The 19010-nt window shown below is 38.3% G+C and overlaps 1 protein-coding gene across 2 annotated transcripts in view; it reads left to right on the forward strand.

Moving 5' to 3' along the window:
* Nucleotides 1-19010, forward strand: part of MAN1A1 (mannosidase alpha class 1A member 1) — a 139453-nt gene that overhangs the window by 63049 nt on the left and 57394 nt on the right. For both annotated transcript variants that reach the window (XR_009418040.1, XM_059467867.1), the window contains exon 5: nt 15752-15846. Coding sequence is in view for 1 of the 2 variants with exons in the window: in XM_059467867.1 (XP_059323850.1) it covers nt 15752-15846 (95 nt within the window). In the remaining variant the exon portion in view is untranslated. The remainder of the gene's footprint in view (nt 1-15751; nt 15847-19010) is intronic.

Below are 19010 nucleotides of genomic sequence, written 5' to 3' on the forward strand. Positions count from 1 at the left end.
TGATGGTAAATTGCTAGAAAGGAGAATGGATTATAATGAGACCTAAGAAATACTGGATTGTGATTGTAACAGCTGGTATATTTGACACAAGCTCATGAGCTATGTTATTAAGTAGAATTCAAGCAGCTGAGAGGGAGCTGTTTGTTTCTTCTGAGGATTTGGCTTTCAACTTGCTCCTACAGTTTCACTTCATTCCGGTTCTACAGAACAGTTGGCAAGAGAATGTCTGTCAGAAATAGTAGTGTGAGTGCTTTCCCTTTGAGCAGCAGCTCTAGATAGACTCTAAAGAAGAATTCTTTGCATGTGGGTTGATATACTGTACAGAAGAAATTACATGCTATTAGCAGCCTGTCCAGAATCACCAGGCACCTGCAAAGAAGTTGTTTCCAAGATATTTCTCTCTTTTATTTATCTCAGTTTCCAGTTCTGTCACTTAGCAGCACAAAATGCAGTTGCATAATAAAGAAGAGTAAGAGGAGGGTAAAAACATGCTGCCTGAGGAGGTGGTGGAGTTGCTGTGCAGATTTAATAGAAAATGTACAACATATGGTTAGATACAGGGTTCGGTGGAGCCATTTGCAAGCAGCAGTTAAATTGTTGCAAATATACTGGTCATATCTAAATAACAATGCTTATGTATAATAGTACAGTGAAGAATTTTAATTCTTTCTGCCAATGAAAGCAACAAAAAATCTCAGTGCTGACAGTGGGAATAGATCAGCATGAACTTATGCTGCTTAAATTCTGAGCTATGTGAAATATTTGGGAAGTATAGTCTCTCTGTGGATGTGGTATAAACGTTCAATTAGGTGATAATAATAGATATTATTGAATCATTGTACTGATTTTTTTACCAAAAGAAAAAGCACACATGAAAATATTATTATACTCTGTGTGTGGAGTAACTATTCTTTTCTTCATCTAAATATTTCACAATGTATAACTAGTGTATGAGAGATTCCACTTTGTGCTTTGTCTCAGTAAACTGAGTCTGAGGTTAGTTTTCATTAAGTTGGGAGTTAAGTAGGTGATAACATCCTTCTCTTATTAGCTTAAAGCATAAACCATCCAGTAGAAGATTACCACATTTTTGATTCTGTTGGCAGCTCTGAAGACATTCCATCAGATTCCCAAAGCTGACTTTAGCAAAGAATCTTTCTATCTTCATATCTCTTTCCAAAAATTTAAATTACATCTAGTAAAAAATATGTAGGCATATTCTTAATATTATAAATACAATTTGAGTGAACAGAAATGTATAATGCAATTTGGGAAGCTTCCTATCCAATTAGCTCTTTAAAGGATCAGATTAGAAATTCATTTCAAAACACCACTTTGTGCCACCCACCAATTCTGCTGCTTCAAGCTAACTGAATATCATTGAGAAGATTGAATGCCTGAAATCAGAAACAGACAGACATCATTGCTGCTCTTGCATGCTCTTCATATCTCCAGCAATAGGTAGAGATAATGGCATCCTTGCTGCAGGAGAAAGAGATATTCTTTTAAAAGTCTCCTTTGCACTTGCAGCACATCTTGCTCAGCAGATCAAACATGAGACAGATACAAACAAGGTTCATTTGCTTTAAGTTAGCACCAACTCTTGGGATCAGTTTATGGTGAGGGCTAATTGTCCTGTGGATTTTTTTTTTTGGCAGGATCAATTGTTTATTTTCAGGCAACAGAAATCTGAAAGATTTGTAGGATGAGTAGGGAGCTTTCTCCCACACCTTTCAAAAACTGCAGGAAGCCACATGCTTTGTTTGCCATTTGTAAAAATGCTATAGTTGAATAATGTTGGTAAATGTTTTGGTTGATAAATGAGTCCAGTTGCTGTATCATCTGTGCCAAAAGCTTGCCTCTGCCATACTCAGACTGTGTTTGCACCCTGTGTACAAATGATTGAGAAGGAATTTGGAAAAGATGTGCACATTAAAAATCCTGTGTCACTTCCAGCATGAGAGATGCCAATGGGATTTTTTGGTTTTGGCAGGTGATTGCCCCTAAACAGAGCTGTCATGAAACATTGGAAAAACAAATCTGTTTTCCTCCAATCAGTAAATGTAAGGGTTCATTTTGCCCAGGGCTAAGTGCACAGAATTGGGCAAACTGCAAACTTTTCTTAAGCCAGAAACTGAGAAGAGGATGAACATGAAGATTGGAAAGCTGAAAAGGAGGAGTGGTATGTAGTGCCAGTGTCTCAGACAAATCTTGCTTGGTTTCCTTAAGCAAAAAATAATTTAGGATGTAGTTAAACAGCAGATTCAGTTTCTTAGCTCACTGCTTACATTGCAAGTCTTTTGTCAACTCGTATACAAGCTTCTATATCCCCATAGGTGTTAGCTGGTCAGCCATCAGACTGTTTAATTCCCTAGTAAAGCAAAAGATACAAGAGAGGTCAGGAGATGGTAAAATATTGTGAAGAATTTGGATTTTTTTATATGTTTTAAGCTCTGATATTCTTTACTCAACACCTTTAATTGCTGACATTAACCCACCCAACCCTGATGAACTCCTTCAAATAGTAGCTAATTAGAACAGTACAGGATGAGGAGACTCTTGTCTCCTATGCTACATGAAGGCTCAAGAGCTTGTTTTAACATCCAAGTCTTATGTAAACTGACATAACTCTAAAGCAAACAAGGAAGATCACTCCAGCAGCAGAGTTTCTGGAGTAGAGTCAACCTTCAATTAACAAAGAGCTGTCTTCTTTCTGGCATAAAGGACCAGTTCTGTTATTTCTGATTTTTTTTTCAAATCCACTGAACTACCAAAAATACTCTGTAACTAATTCATCTGAAGAACTAGATGTGTCCTGTTTGTTTCTTTCCCTCAGTCTTTAGGCAATCATCTGCTTTTGCAGGCTAAGCAAAATAACCATACTAGTTGTTTTTGGGAGCTGGTTCAGTCCTGTTGCTGCTTTAAAGTTTTGTTGTCCCTTGGGGGCCAAGTTGTCCTTAAGTTTTGCAAGCATGACTAGATGATTTTACAGTCCAATAGATCCTAAGGATCATCATGGGAAAAGGATATGCTATGAATATCACTCCCTTCCATTGTACTTTAAAAACTCTTTTTTGTTGTTTTCTTCAAACTAACAGCTGCAGAACAAAGTCAGCAGCTTAGAATGCTGTTTTTCTTAAAGGATGCTATTTTCCCCAACTTGCTCTTAAAAACACTATTCATAGTATACAGACAATTTCAATCTTTTTCCTTTTATCATGCAAAACTTGTGAATAACTGAAACCTTCTCATCAGCATTTGCTGCTTGCAGGGTATCTCTTACAAACATGCTTCAGTCTGTGCTCAGCCTTTTCTTTCCAGAGCTGCTTTTATTTCCATTTATATTCTAGTGGGAAGAATAAATAATCTTCCTGATTCCAGGCAAGATTTACAACTGCTGTAATGCTTTGGGCCATCATTGCCACACTGCTGCAGGAAACCACAGTGGTGGTTCTCGGCAGGCCTGAGCAGAATTAGTTCGGTGTTAAATGCCATCAGCTTTTCTAATTTCCTTGAAGGGTCTGTCTTAAGTTAATACGGTTATTAACTGACCCAAAGTCAAAAGTAAAGTAAAGAGGAGGACTTACTCAGCCATATTTTTTTTCTTGATTCACTGTGACAGTTGGTAACAGAATTAATGAGTGAGTGAAGCTGGTGACTAAGATGCCCTTTTCCTAAATCATACTTTGAAGACTTTTTTTCTATCTAGTTCTGCTTGAAATTGCACTTAAGGTACTCTAATGTTTTAACTTACATGCTATTAAATATAGAAATAATTTAGTGAAGCCTGAAAGGCCTTTTCTCTAGAAATGGCAATGTGTAGTGTTCGGTTAAAGAATAAAATAAAGCACTACAGCCATGTAGTTAAAAATTGAGAGAGCCACTGTTAAAAATGGAGAGAATTTACATGGTTGTCATGCCTTTTTTTTTTTCCTCTTTTTTCAACTGGGGGCATGGAAAGCAATGTCCACGTGCTAATACACATACTTGAAGTCTTTATTAATACTTCCAACCATTGTTTCCTTCAAATATGTTCTGCATTCAAAATAGTGTTAATCTTTAGAGAGTACAATTTATGGATGTTTAATTACAGGAATGGTTTTGAGGTTCAGCTCAAAAAAAGTAAAAAAGTTTTAACTGCAGGAAATTCAGAGAAGCAGTTGAATTGCTCATAAATTTGATGTGCTGGCAGCCCTGCTGTTCAGTCAGAGGACTTGTTTCTGAGTCTTTAAGAATTGGAAATTGTTATATTTTAGTCAATTTAGTTTTATGACTTGTCCAGTAAGAGAAATAGTCTTACAGTAAACAGAAAGGAATTGAATTAGTCTGCCTGATGATTTAACTTACAACATAAAAGGAGCTCCTTAAATCAGTTCTTCTCTCTTGAAGCGTCCTGTTTGGCTTACATGCAAAGAACTACAAGAGTTCACATCTCTTATATTTAATTTAAGGAAAATATACAAGTGCTTTATTCAGGCTCATTTTGATCCTCTCTATTATTCATCAGACAATTCAATGATTATTGTCTGTCAGAGAAATCTCAGTAATAAGAAAGAAAGCACCGAGTTAGGAAACCATCATCTTTTTGTCCTGCTGTATAGAGGAAGATTTTTATTGTTTCATTACTTATATAAAAAGCCAGCTAGATAGTGTGTCAGAGGGGTTGTGGGGAAAGGAGCCTGCAGAGTATGCTAAATTTTAACCTGTTCCTCCCCTTGAAAAATAATGCATCAATGCAACTGTTGGTGCTTCCAAACTCACCTGTCATGGGGTCAGGCTCAGCTGTTCACATGGTTGCAAATCCAAGCTGTAAATTTGTAAATTTAAATTTGTGAATTTGCTTACCAAATGGCACATTCTCAATCCCATTGTTTTTAATGAAATTGACCAAAACAAATTTATTTGTAATCTGAGCATCCACTGAAACCTGAGGACTGAAACAGCTAAAACAGTTGATTTATGTCCCATACATCTATACAAGTGAGATAGAAATATTCTGTAGCTGCTGGTGCTAGAAGAAACTCAGTGAGAGAGTTTTGTGATTCAGTGGCTTATTCATAAGTGATCCATGCTGTAGATCTAACAGAGGGACTGTTGGCACTGTCTTTGTACTCGAGATCATTCTACTTTTTTCCAGTATCTGTGATCACAAAATCTGGAAATTCCTGTGTTGACTTCAATCCTAGTATAAGGATTAAAAGAAGCACTTTACTGCTTAAACATGGGGGAGCCATAATATACAACACTAATTTCCATTGAATACTCATTATAGTTTATATATGTTTAAAGAATATAAGAGACACTCCGAAACAGTAGTGTTTAGTTTAATTTAATTTATTCTCCTTGTGTCCATGAACACATCAAACTAATGGGCAGTGGAATGTGGAATTGCCTATGCATGAAGAGGAGCATAGGGTCTCTGGCAAAGGACATTAGAGCAATGCAAATTAACTCCTTAGGCTTTTTGTGTTTAATCAAGACTGTGGAAAGCCTGGAACTCCATAATTCTGTGCCTAAAATCATGGCTTGTTTCTAAAACTTCAGTACTCAAAGTTGTCAGTTTGGATTCTCATCCATACTTTGTTCCTTGTGCTAATCCCTTCATAGCCTGCATTACATGTAGTTCACTAGCTATTAGTTGTCCTTGTTGCTATTATTACAAGTTTATTGCTTGCTTCATTTAAAATCAAACAACTGACAACAAGACAAGACCCTTCATAAATCCCTTGTTGCCGTGTCTGAAGATACATCTTGTCACTTATGACCCTGCCCTAATGCCAAAATATACATATAACATTTATATTAAACATCAAGCAGAAACTGAAACCCAAGAAGTTCCCTTTGAACATCAGGAAACACATTTTTACTGTAAGGGTGACTGGGCACTGCAGTGATTTGCAGTGATTGCCCATTGAGACTGAGGAGTCCTTGTCCTTGGAGACATTCCAAAGCTGTCTGTGCACATGGATGTTCCTGGGCAGCAGGCTTTGGGTGGCCCTGCTTGAGCAGCACAGCTGGACCAGATGACCTTCAGAACTCCTTCCACACAGGTCTCTTCCAACCTCAACCATCCTCCTGTGAAATTTCACTCACAGCTTCATAAAAACACAGCCCTTGGCCATCTGGAGCACCTTGCATGAAAACAGCAGGGAAAAGGAAAACTTTTCTTCCTTACTGCTACTGCACTGCTGCTGCAGACCCAGCACACTTGCTGTGGAGCAATTTGAGTAACTCCAGAAAGAACAAAACCCTGAGCTGGCTGGAGAACTCCTACTCTGTGCTGCCTCCTCTGAGGACACCATCAAGTGTACATTTTAACCATTTGAGGACCAACCTCTGAATGATACAAGTAACTGCCTTAAAATATTTGTGATGATGTCAGATCAATACTATGTAGTGAATTGAGGAAGACCATCTTTTTGAGGGCAAACAGAGCAAAAAGATGGATATTTACTTGTTCCATTTGTTCAGTGGGCTGCTCAGATTTGCTAGTGGTCAGTTCAAGGGAGATAGCAGAATAATGGGAAACCCTGAGTTTTGGTCCCTTTTATCCAAGGATCTTTTTGATTCAAACTGATGAGAGTAATTTCATTAAGCTGTCGTTCTGGTGTTGGAGTAAAATATTAAAGTGAGTGAATGAAGTAAGGAAAAAAATGAATGGAAGAACAAATAAAGTAGGCACCCTTGGTATCCTGTTCACATTGTTATACTTGTGTAATTGATAGCCATCACTTAAAACTCTTGCCATTAGTGCCTGAAAGAAATTTGCAATTGTCACATAACATTGGCTGAAACGAACAGCTCCCCATTTGCTGCAGAGTTACCATTAAAAATAAAATAGAATTCCCTTTATGTACAGAGTGATTTCAGCCCTTTCTGTGCCTGCCACCATGGTCTAGGATTGTCATTTAGAGTGAAGGCATCACTCTAAATCACTTAATGGTATTGGAATTAAAATATACAGTCAAATTTACAAGCCTAGGAATGAATCTTCTGAAAGCCCTTTATGCTGCATTGAGGATGTAGTTATTGATTCCCCGTGCAGTTTATGAGGCTCCTCCACCCTACCCCCTGCTTTCACACAGATGGTGTTGCAAATCACCCTTCAATGGTCACCTGCTTGAAAGGAAAGTTTCATATGCAAAGTGCTGTTCTTTGTTTAGTCATGATAGCTTGCAAGATATAAAATGAGGCAGCTATTTAAATTTGTTGTTACAGCACTTGAGCTGGGTACACAAGATTAAATAAAAAGAAAATTAGGAAGCAGATGCTTGTGGCTTAACAGAAGAATTGAGCTAAAAGATACTCTTTGTTACTGCTGGATATGAGTAATTTTACTAAGGCAGCTGTTTCCTTAATCAGGAAAAACACCAACCTCTTAGGATGACATCCAGATGTTTTCTGTATCACTTCACAATATAATGAGTTTCCATTTTATATGCCGTATTTTTAATTTCAGTCGCATTCACTTATATCCAATGTACTTTTAAATGCATGTATCATCTTCCTGAACTGTAGAAGACCTCACTACTAAATGCATGACATGTTCTGTACTCTTGGCATCCTTGCCTGGTGTTAGTCTACAAGTTGCTTCCAGGGCTGACAGTGCCTTTCACCAGCATCCAAACATGTGAATGTTGGACTTCTACAGGTTGGAGAGGGCTTATTTTGTTGGGGACAGAGGAGCCTTGGGAAAGAGTTTTTTAGTGCTAGTGTCTCTTCATACTTTAGTTGTACAGTTGTATGGGGTCTCTTAAGTGGTGCCTGTTGTTGAAAGCAGAATATAACATAGCATTAACTTGAATGGTTTAAGATCCTGTTCCTCTTATGTGGATATTGTGTGAAAACAGAGATCTAAAACTTCCCCTAGCTCTTAAATGTGGGCTCAGTCTTCCATCATGGCTGCTGACACTTTTAATGGCTGCTAGCTTGCCATCTGTCCTTGCTTGAAACAAATGCTTTGTTTGACTGGAGACCTGCAGTTCCAGGGTTTCTATTGCTGATAGGACACAAAGCTGGCACCCCAAACCTTTGACACTGATTTGCTGACACTGAGCTGTTTCATAATTTATCTATCTGGGGTGATGTGGTATTTCAGAGTCTTAAGATTTGAGCACAGTTTTTGGAGGTGTGAGCCTTGTTTACCTGTACCTGGGGCCTCGGGAGCTGCTTGCCAGCGCTCGGTTAATCCGTACGCGTGCAGTAAACCCAGCTCATTACTCTTTGTGCATGCTGCTTATCACACCTCTTGAAAAATTAAAGCTGCCCTCAGTCTGGGGTGAGGAATTCTCAAAGGCTTTTGTGAGTAACAAATTCCTTTTGTTATTACAGGCAATCATTGCAGTTTGTTTACTGCATTCATCACCTCCTTTTCTTGAATTATTGCAGCAGGGATATTATTAAATGGTTGGTTCATAAGCTCTCCAGTGCTAATGGGTTGTAGCTAAGCTTCTAATTGTTCAAGTATACATAAGCTTTAAAAAACTTAGCTTTTTGACATTAGTAGATAAATGAACAGTTGCTTTTTCTCCTGTGGTTTAAAAGTTCTTCCTCCTAAATAGTTCTTGGAGTTTGTCTGTGTAAGCAATCCTAAATACACGTGAATAGCACCAAAGAAAAAAAACCAAATATAACAGGAAAAAAGTATTCCTTTATGTTTTTTTGAATTTGGCAGTTATGTAGCTGTTCCTGTCTTCCTTTTTAAGTTTTAATGTACAAGTGAGGTATGGAAAACTTTCTGTACATTACATTATTTATTTGGTTTGTGCCTTGCACTCTTTTTTAACATTTTGTACCATTTAATTCTGGCCTTCCTACAATAAGATTTTCAATCACAGTATATCTACATAGAAATTCTTAGTTAAAAAATAACCGAAGTAATTACATATGTTAGCTACCTTTAATAACTTGCGGGGGCTTTTGCTTTTTGCTGTGTGCATTTGAATGAAATCTGGAAATCTCTCACTAATCCAGTTACTTCCATTCGATTAAGTTCTCTACAATCTTTTCCACAGAGGGGATACTCTTCATGGTACTATGTGACTTCTTTGGTACATCAGTCAGCTAGAAAAGAAAATTAATTTTCTTGCTGCCAGTGAAACCATAACAAAAAAAGGCTGATTGAATAAAAGAAGGGATTTTTTTAAAAAAAATCTGATCTAATTTTTGCAATAGGCAGGTTTTTTTATGTGAACTTTCTTCTACAAGCTGGTGACCAGCATATTGGATTATTCTGGAAAGGGTAGTACAAATCTAAAAGCTTACTCATATTTGTTACTTTGTGTAGTTGTGAAAAAGACACCTGCTATTCCAGCAGTTTGCAGGTGAGTGATTGCTCACAGATCCCACAAGCTGCCTGAGTCTCTGCAGTAAGTCATTTGCATATTTCTACCATCACTGTTTTCAAAAGCTTTGAGTCGTACACATGGGCACAGGTGCTTTGGGTTTGGCACTACACTTGCAAACTAGAAGGCCTTCCCAAAACTCTGGGTGGTGAAGAGTGTGATGCTGACTGGTGTCCGTGTGTGCCATTGTGTTGATCAGCTCCGGCTGATCTTTGGCTACTGTAGATACTCTCAGGTGGAGCCACTTGATTTTTATGCATTGCCCCCCTCTTCTGAATCCTGGTAGGAAAACTTGAGACTGGGTGCAGTCCTGGGCTGGACGTGTGTGGTCATCTTATTGCAAATCTTCCTTACCTTCTCAGTGATTTCTCATAGGGCAGCTCCTTACAGCACAGCCAACAAACTCCACCTCTCTTCTCAACTAGTTAACTTACTCTTTTGTAGCACTCATCCTCACTGGACACAGCTGTGGCCTGTTAAGGGCAGGCCTGTTCCTAATCTTTGGTGATTGGTACAGCTGCAACTCCTCAGGGGTGAGACTACCTTCTGCACTACCTTTATTTTCTTACATTCTATCCCCCCACAGAGCTGGGCTTGTGTTGGTGTGGCATTTCGCATGCTCAAGTCCAGCAGGACCAGGGCTGACCCAGAGCTAGGAAATTGGTCTTGAACACAGTCTGTTTCCTGGGGAAAATGCTCAAAACACACTCTTGACACTTGTGAATCTAGATGTACAAAATACTTCTACAGCTGTGAAAGTCCTCTTTGAAGGCCATTTGGCTTCTTCTGTTGGCACTGATGATCACACTGATGTGATTCATTATAATGCTTGTTTCCAGAAATGTTATTAATTTGTCTCCTCACCTTTTAGCTCAGAATATTCATAAATTACTTCAGCTCAGCTGGAAGTGGGGACTGAATAAAATACAACTCACTGGCACCTGCTAGTGTCAAGGTGACAGTAATTGTAAAAGCACAAGTTGCTGATGAATTAACACAAGCATCTGGGTAACTTATCCAGCTGTCATAAACACTGAAAATGCGTTATAGGAAATAGGTTTCAACTAATTTGACTTTTAGGTGTAGTATCACTTGGTATTGCAGATAGTGGCAGAATTCAGCTTACACTACTTTAATATTCTGTTATGTCAGGTGGAGTACCACAATTTTTGTAGCATTTCTTGTCTTTCATTGTGAAAATAAAACAAAGGTAAATACAGCAATAATCCTGGATTTTTGTAAAGAAGGTATTGGGACAAGTTGTTCTAAGAGGGCTCTTTTTTGTTAGCACATCACTTTGAACCCAAATCAACATTTGTTATGCTGAGAGGATTTCTATTCAGTGTTCTGAAGAGCAGGAAAGCAGCCTGTCCCTGTTCATTTTTCTGCTCTTGTTTTCTGCTTTTGTACTGAAATATTCATTCCTTACCCTACTGGGAAAGGCAGTCAAGTACAGGAAATAAAGCAATAAATCTTACTTAGTGACTTGTCAGTTTTTATCTGTAAATATAAAAAGAAAAAAGAGAAATGCTTAATTTGATAGAATTAGAAATGTAGACAAAATGTCTTTGTCAATTGAAAAAAAGATTAAAATACAGTATTCCTTCCTTTGATGTTAAATTTTAACTTCTGGTTCCCTCTATGTGGCGGACTTCTTAAGGCAGAATTCTGGCTGTTCTTTAATTTATGATGCTGTACCATGTTATGCCTTTTTTAAAATTAGATGTGCCACATATGCAATTCTAAGATATTTGTTTCCTGTGCTTTCTTTTCTTCCTGATTAGCAATAGCAATTAAAACTACAATGAGGTAATCTGACATTTGCAAAGGGATTTGTCATTCCAGCCAGAGGAAACATTTTTGTTTATCCAGAGGAGATAACATTCTTGCAGTATAATGAAAGCCAGTGCTCACCAGATGACAGGTCTGGTCTCTGCCCTGTGGTTGCATCTTTGCAGGCAGAGCCTTGTTTCTCTGTGGGAACACTCTTTTCCCTAATAAGATTTGTTAATGGACGGAAGAGTCTGCAAGATCTGATTGATTGTGGCATTGGGTGTTCTAACATTAGCATCACAGTTCTGCATGTATGATCTCTTAATTAGTTAGTTTGTTCTCTCTTATGAAGATCAAAAACACTTATATGTATTTAAGAAATATTTAAGGCTATCTAATGAGTGAGAAAATAATGTCTTGTTCCCTGGCTCAGGACCTTCACACAATATGAATCAGCATTATACTTTTAAAAAATATTAGTAACACCTTAGAGTTCAAAAAGAGAATTATTTCACATCCAAAGTCTGACTACTAGCAAAAATTAGGTTAAAGAGAAATGCTTGAGAAAGCATTTTGTATCCTGCCCAACCTTATACTTTTAAATACTGATCATGTATTTGTGACTGGTCTCAATTATCGTTTTCTTTCCTGAATCACAGTGCTTCACTTAGAATAATTTTTTTGGTGAAGTATGGTGTTTAGCTGAGTTAAATACCAGTGCAATTTTTAGGGGCTTCATTGGACTTTAAAGGTAATCATAGTACTTTGCTGTGAATCCTCAATTTAAAAGAAGGGATTGATGGCAGTGTGGCTTATTCTGTGCACCACCTGGTAAAGGGAATGCCAATATGCCAAGGAAGTAACTCCACACTCCTCCTTTAAAAAGTATGCTGTCTAGATATGACAAAGCATTGGAGAAAGTGATAGAGGCCTCAGGAGTGCTTTGTAGACTTTTGTATTTGTAGATAAATATTTAAACTAAGCATGTAGGGAAGGGTGGGTTCAGGTATGGGACTGTGACAGCTTCTCCCAGGTCTGACCTAGTTGAAGTACTTCATGTAAGTAACCTTTCATTACTGCTGGATGAGCATTCATGAGGAAAAGCCAGGAAAGGTCCTTGAGGCTCTAAAGATAACCACTGCGTTGGGAAATTTTGCCCTGGATGTTTTCCTTTATTATATATAATGTCTCTGATTTTTGTGCTCTGTCATTTCTGCCTTTGTTTTGTGCTTCTCGTAATGGCTGTCATTGTTTGTGCTTGCCAAACAGTCACTTTACTGGTGGTAGTGGGGAAGGATCAGGGCTTGGGAAAAGTTGGAATTCAATTCACAAGAAGAGATAATAAGTAGAAGCTCCTATTGTTTATTTACTTGTATTACTAAAAAAAAAATCTTACCCAGTACAATATTTATTTCTTTTCCAATACTGTAGGTTTCTGCAGAAGAAAAATGCAGTGAACATTGTGGATGATGTGCAATAATTGCAGCACCTGCTTTTCCTATTATTTTTATTATAAACTTCTAAAGTTGCAAATTGAGAAATAAAGGGGTTCCTTTCTTTATCTTCACCCTTTTATCCTAGCTGAAAGAGAATAATTTTACTGCAGGAGGCTACAATTTATTGTGCTCAGTCATTCAGTGTTGTTGTAGTCTTGTCATTATTGTCTATGCCATTCTTCTTCATGGATAGTGATTTGCCTGTCAGTTGTTCAGCCATGTTAAGTAAGATCTAGAGATAAAAATAGGCAATGTCCATAGTTGATTTTTATTTTTAACTTTGGAAGGAGAAGGAAAATCACCAGCATGCTTTAGTAATAACCTGTTGAAATTCTCATGTAAACAATAAGTGCATCTTCACCTCAGCACTTGTTTCAAAATTGTATGATGGTTTAAAAATATTTTAAAATTCTATTTTCCTAATTGCCTACTATGAAAATTGTCTAGTGCATTGGAAGAGGTGCATTTTGGACAAGAAAAAAGTTAGAATGCCTGGCTTCACTGTGTATTCTAATGTTGGTGTTCAGGACACTAGCTTTGACAGAATTGAATTACCTTTTCCTTCCATATCCATACATGGAACAATACTTAATGCTTTGTGTCTCATATGTTTATTTTTTGATAGCCATTGTTTGTGACATTTCCATAAAGCAGGCAATTTTTATTTTGAGAGAATTTGTGTTGTTTATTTATAAAATAAATACAGTAGAATTTTTAAAATATGTTAGACTTGGTAGAAATACTTCAAAGTGAAGCATTATTGCTCGACATCAAATTAAGATGCTAAAATATCACATGTTTTGTCCAGAAGCAATTATTGGAAAAGATCTAATTCTGAGCTCACATGTAGTCTTTTTAAGGATGAGGGATTGATACCTGCAAGGTACAGCAGGTACTGAGCATTGCTGCCTCTGCAGTGAGTAAGTGTGTGTGTGTGTTTTGAAGGGGAAGTCTCCTCTTGTCCTTACATAAACAGCTAAAAAGAATACATGTGGCACATTTGACAGCATTCCATAAGATATCTATCTAGCCCCTTTATGCATGGTTGAAGGTGGGGGGTTTTTGCTGTGCAGCAGATTCTTCTACAGAATATCAGGGTCCTGGTGTGCCCGTGGCTTAGGAGGATGATTGCAGCCACTCTCCTGTCAGTACTTCCATGTTTCAGGGCAGAGAGGCTGATGAGTTGATCACTCCATATGCTGTGAAAGGCTCTCTTGTGCTGTAAGAGCAAAGGATAGGTTTGATTTCAGCAGACCAAGGTGAAAAACATGGCTGTGAAATGAGGGAAAGCTTGTGCACTCCCAGTGGGTGACTGTCCCTGGCTCCTCCCAAGGAAATCTGCTCAGAGGTGATTATGTTCTGCACTAACTGGTTCTGAGTGTTCACCAAGGCTGTAAGCCTTGGGAAGACTGAATTATGTGCTAGATAAAGATCACAAATCTATAACTAATTCTCATCAGAATCCACATAATTGGTATACTGGGAAGTTAGAAATATCATGGATTGTGAAGGGATTTCTGAGCAAATTGTTTTCCCTGCTGCTTTGCTTCAGGTTTCTCCCAGCACTCTGATGCAATCCACTCAAGAAAGTTTTCTGACTCCAGACATAATTTGGCTTGAAATTAGTTAAGCTCCCTCAAAATATATTTTACTGTATTTCTAAATCTTGGACCATTGCCAGAGAAATCTGGAGATCTGTATCATATGGAGAGACCGTGGGATGGGATAGTCTGGAGCTTCTTTATAGTACATTCCAGAGTTTTATATTCTCCCCTGATCACATATTTTTTCAATAGTAAAAACCTTCCTTCAATGTGGCTTTTAGAAGGTGGCATTTTACAAACTGTATTTTATTTTTGTGGAAAGAAATTTCTTCATTACCTTGTTTTGCCCAGCAAATATCTTTATATATGCACGTAGACATGTATGCATGGCTGCACCACAAGATGCATCAGATGTACAAACTGATTTCTAATGCATAAATAAGTATAAATCCATCATAAATATGTGTGAGGACAAAAAACGAGTTGAAAGGAACCACCATTATTAGAAAGAGAGAACAATGAAGGTGACTTTGCTATTTTGACTACTACACCTGGGATAATCTCTTTCAGTGTTGCACAAGATCCCAGTGTAATTCCACGCAGATAGGCCTTGAACATCCACATATTGAAATCACTAAATAGGTTTCTATATTTAAGTTGGAACAATATTGTTTCTAATTAAAAACTCTCTTAGTAGAGCGCTCAGTGCACAAACAGTAAGGTTAATGTAACCTGAGCTGAGCTGGCAGTTGAAGAAAAGCAAAATCCTCTTTGTTCCAGGTTTTTAACTGTTTACCTGGACACAAACTTCCTCTTGTTAAATTGTCTGTCATTCTTGTGGGCATATGGTAAGCATGTGGGGTCTTTCTGCTTTATGTTTTTGAAATGGAAGCTGAAACTCTTTGGATGCTGTGCATCAGTTAAGTCTCATTGGCCGCAGGGGTATATTGCAATTTTTTGATTAATTGTGGCGCTGGCACTCTCTGGGTGTAAGCCAGCTGAGTCCATAAAGACTGGAGCACTGCAAAATGTGTGGTGATGTGGGGGAATGTTTTTCCCACAGACTGCCCTTGCAAGGTTGGCAATGCAGCCCAGGCTCCCGCAGCGTGCTGAGCCCGTGAACAAACCTGACAGAGAGCAAAGGTGACCTTGCTGCGGCTGTGTCCCCATGCTCCAGGAGGACATGGCACCTGGGGCAGGGAGCTGCTGGCCAGCCAGGCAGGGTGCAGAAGCATCTTTGGCTCACAGCCCCTTCCCTGAGCACAGGGCGCCAGCAGGGGCAGCCAGGAGTGCGTGCCCTGCTCTGCAGGGTCAGGTCTGGCTGTGCTGGTGCTTCTGGCTCGATGCTGGTGGTGCCAGGAGCAGGTCATCTGGGCATTGTCACTGTGTGCTCCTGCTGTGTGAGTTCTCTCCTCACCAGGTGCAATGGAAACAGACTGTGCTGCTTTGTTCCTTTGATGTCACACTGAAGGAGCAGGGATGCTTCATTGTGCTGAGATGGATTGTGCCATATGCTCAATAATGATATTGGCTAAATGAATTGAGTTGGAGCAACAATACATTTTCCAACACTTGGTTTCTTCTTAACTTTCAGGTTTTCCGAAAAAAGGCAGTGGAGCTTGGAGAGAAATTGCTACCTGCTTTCAACACTCCCACTGGGATACCTTGGGCATTACTTAATATCAAGAGGTAAAACTACTGCTTTTTACTAGAAACACATAAAAAAATATGTTGAATCCATCTTTGCCACAAAACTATTACAATTGCTGCAGAGTTTTTGTCCTTCTGGCTCTATAGTTTAAATTGGGATATTTAAGTGGATATATGTTGCACACAGAAGGACACATACAGAAATATATTTATTCATTTAAGAACAGTGTGTTTTTGTCAGTTAGTATGTTGCTCATCCTGAAGTCCTTTTAGTGTTGTTTTAGTCTGAGAGCATTAGAACATGTGCTACTTTGAAAGTTTTCTGGCCACTTTGTGCTCTTTTTTTTACCTGTTCTCAAATGGGGTATAAGCATGTCCTTCATACCAATAAACAAGAGGAATACCAGCTACACAAGACTGTTTTCTACCTTCTCCCAAGGAGTGGTTTTGCTTTGGGCAGCCATGGTTTGAAGGCAGCTCTGTGTTTGCTGCTCTGTAGGGGATGGTTGCTTTCCTGAAGTCACTCTTGCCTCCAGTATCTGGCTCCAGACATGTCAGCAATTCCTTGGTCCATCTCAGGACTGCTACCTGTGATACTGTGCTGGTGAAGAAAATGGTTTCTTTGCAGTGCTTGGTGAAGAATATTGACAGTTACACCTGTGGGGTGTATCTGTGTATTCATAAGGATACATCAACTTTCTTCATTCTGATCATAAACCCAAGCATCACTCGTCACAAGAAAGTGAATAAAAAGAATTTCACATGTGCGTGTGATGGTGATGTGTTTTTTTGAGTGGCTGCCTCCTTGACAGTCAGCATCTTCTGCTGTCCCTTGCTTGCTCTGTATTTATGAGTGCAACTTCTCCCCACAGTGGGATGGACACTGAAATATTGCTTGATTGGCTGTGTTTGCTTCTAGCTTCCCAGTAAACTGCTCAGGGCCAGACCTACAGAAACCCCTGGCATGTCAGTTCAGACAGGCTTATCTTCCACCTTCCTTTCAAACAGCAGCGAGGTAGAAAGCCAAAAAAAGCACATCTGTTTGTGGGAGCAGGAGGGAGTTAGTGACTCCTGGACTTTCTCATCATTGAAGCGGCTGGCTAACTGCTGCCTGGTGATGATCTGTGGACTTTGGCTGGTTACTTACAGGCATGCTAACAATTTTTCCTCAACAGGCTTTAATAAGTTCTGCACAAGTTCAGTAGTACAGCAGCTTGAGGCATGTTGGTTATTTGTTTTTAAGCTGTTAGAGAAAATTCTGAATACAAAAGCCTTGCATATGTTTGTAATTGCAACAAACCTTACTCTACATAGTATGTTTAAGCATGCATAAAGTATTCAGGCTAAAAATATCTCTTTTATATAGCCCTTGTCTAAATCTCTCCTTAACTGTTAATATATCAATGTTCTTTTTGCATATAGTCCAAATTATGTGGTAAATCTTTATGGTTTGTTCCTACCTTCTCACAACAACTGCTGTGGGGGCACTACAGATGTCAGCTGCCAGCAGTGCAAGGTGGTAATGCAAAAGGGATTTGTTTCTTACCTGGCACAAAAGTGAAAGAGGACTTCTGCTGAAATAATTTCCTTTGCTGTGGCAGAAAAATTGACATGAAATGCTGGGTTCTTGGTTTTTCATTCTGAATCCTTGCACATCTGCCTAGCTTTGACCTTCAGTAGATGACTCTTCCATAATGCTGTGAGTAAACAAATATGCTGTCATCCAGGCTTAGGAGATGCTAAGCCACTGAAGCCTGCATACAGTGCGGATCTGATGTGCCTCATTTCTGATTAGTTTGATTTTATTTTGATTTGTGCTTCAAATTGGAAAACACTCACAATAGATTATGGATGTCAGTGGTTATTTTTAAATTATTATTTTTGGATTAAGAGATGAGCTGGATATTTGTTTAACTTTGCAAATGTTCTTCAGAAAATAATTGGTTCTCTCTGCTTATCCTGTATCATCGTAGCCAGATTTGCTCACTTCTTGCATGCCTCTGTGTAAACATATATATGTGCTTTTGTCTCCTTGCATACCAAAGACATCCAAGTGAAGTATTATTCTCTTTATCTTTTCCATTGTTTCAGTTCATCCTGCCTCTTTCCTCACCATGTAATCATGGGACACTTACTGTCTTGTTTTTGGAACTCTTGCTATCAAGTATGATAAAAAGTTCATTGTACTATTCTTCAGCTAAAAATACTTGCCAATTTATGAGTATGTTTGCTTGAAAATTTTCCTTTGGTGTCTAAAGTAAAATTTAAAAAATTAGATCAATGAGTGGTTTGTAGGGGGATTTCCTTCTCTTTCTTTCTAAAATTTCAGTTGCACTTCCACATTTCTGATGTCGCTTTGTATTTTCAGTTCATCTTCAGCATCTGTTTTTCACTTCTGCTTGTGCTGCAAAATTTGAAGTTCCTTCTATGGCTCGCTTGATTATTTAAGTAAACTGTGTGGTATAGCACTTGTGGACTCTCCTGGTTTAAAACAGGGGCGGAAAGGGCTGTAGAGAGAAGTGTGTAAAGCAGTGGTGGGTTGACAGACAGGTTTGAGTCTTATTTTTGGGGATAAGAAGCACAAAGTGGCAAAGCCACTTTTATTTCTTTATTTGTTTACTTATTTGTTTTCCTCTCTAACACAAATCCTTTGTTTAGATATCCTTTGCTTCTGTACTTTTAAAATACTAACTATAACAGTTTCTGAAAATACTACTAGATCCTTTCTTCTTCCTAGTAAGCTGTGACAATCTGGGTTCTCCATGCTAAAATTGTAATTTCTCTTTCTCTATAAACTTTAAGTAGTTTATGACTGATCAATCAGATTGCTTTTGTATTTCTGTAATTTACCTGTCAGATTTATAGAAATTTTAAAAATCTGAAATTATAACTCAGTGAATTAGGTAATTTTAACAAATACCCAGACTTGCATCAAGTTGCAAGTTCAAATAATCTTTTTAACACATCTATTTATTATTACCCCTGTAACTATTAAAGGGAGAGCTGTATGGGGCTTGTGTTTATGGGATGATGCCCAGCTGTCAAATACAAAAAAGAACCCAGATTGTTGTTATTCTGTTGAATCAATCGGGAGTAAACATCTGAGTATAAAAGTCTGAGGTTTTTTTCCTCTTTCAGATAGAAATTTTGTCTTTATGTCACTTTTCCCCCTTTGAAAGCAGACCTGTAGCTGGATTTTAGTC

Source organism: Ammospiza nelsoni, chromosome 3 (genome assembly GCF_027579445.1).
Source record: "Ammospiza nelsoni isolate bAmmNel1 chromosome 3, bAmmNel1.pri, whole genome shotgun sequence".
Taxonomy (NCBI): Eukaryota; Metazoa; Chordata; class Aves; order Passeriformes; family Passerellidae; genus Ammospiza; species Ammospiza nelsoni.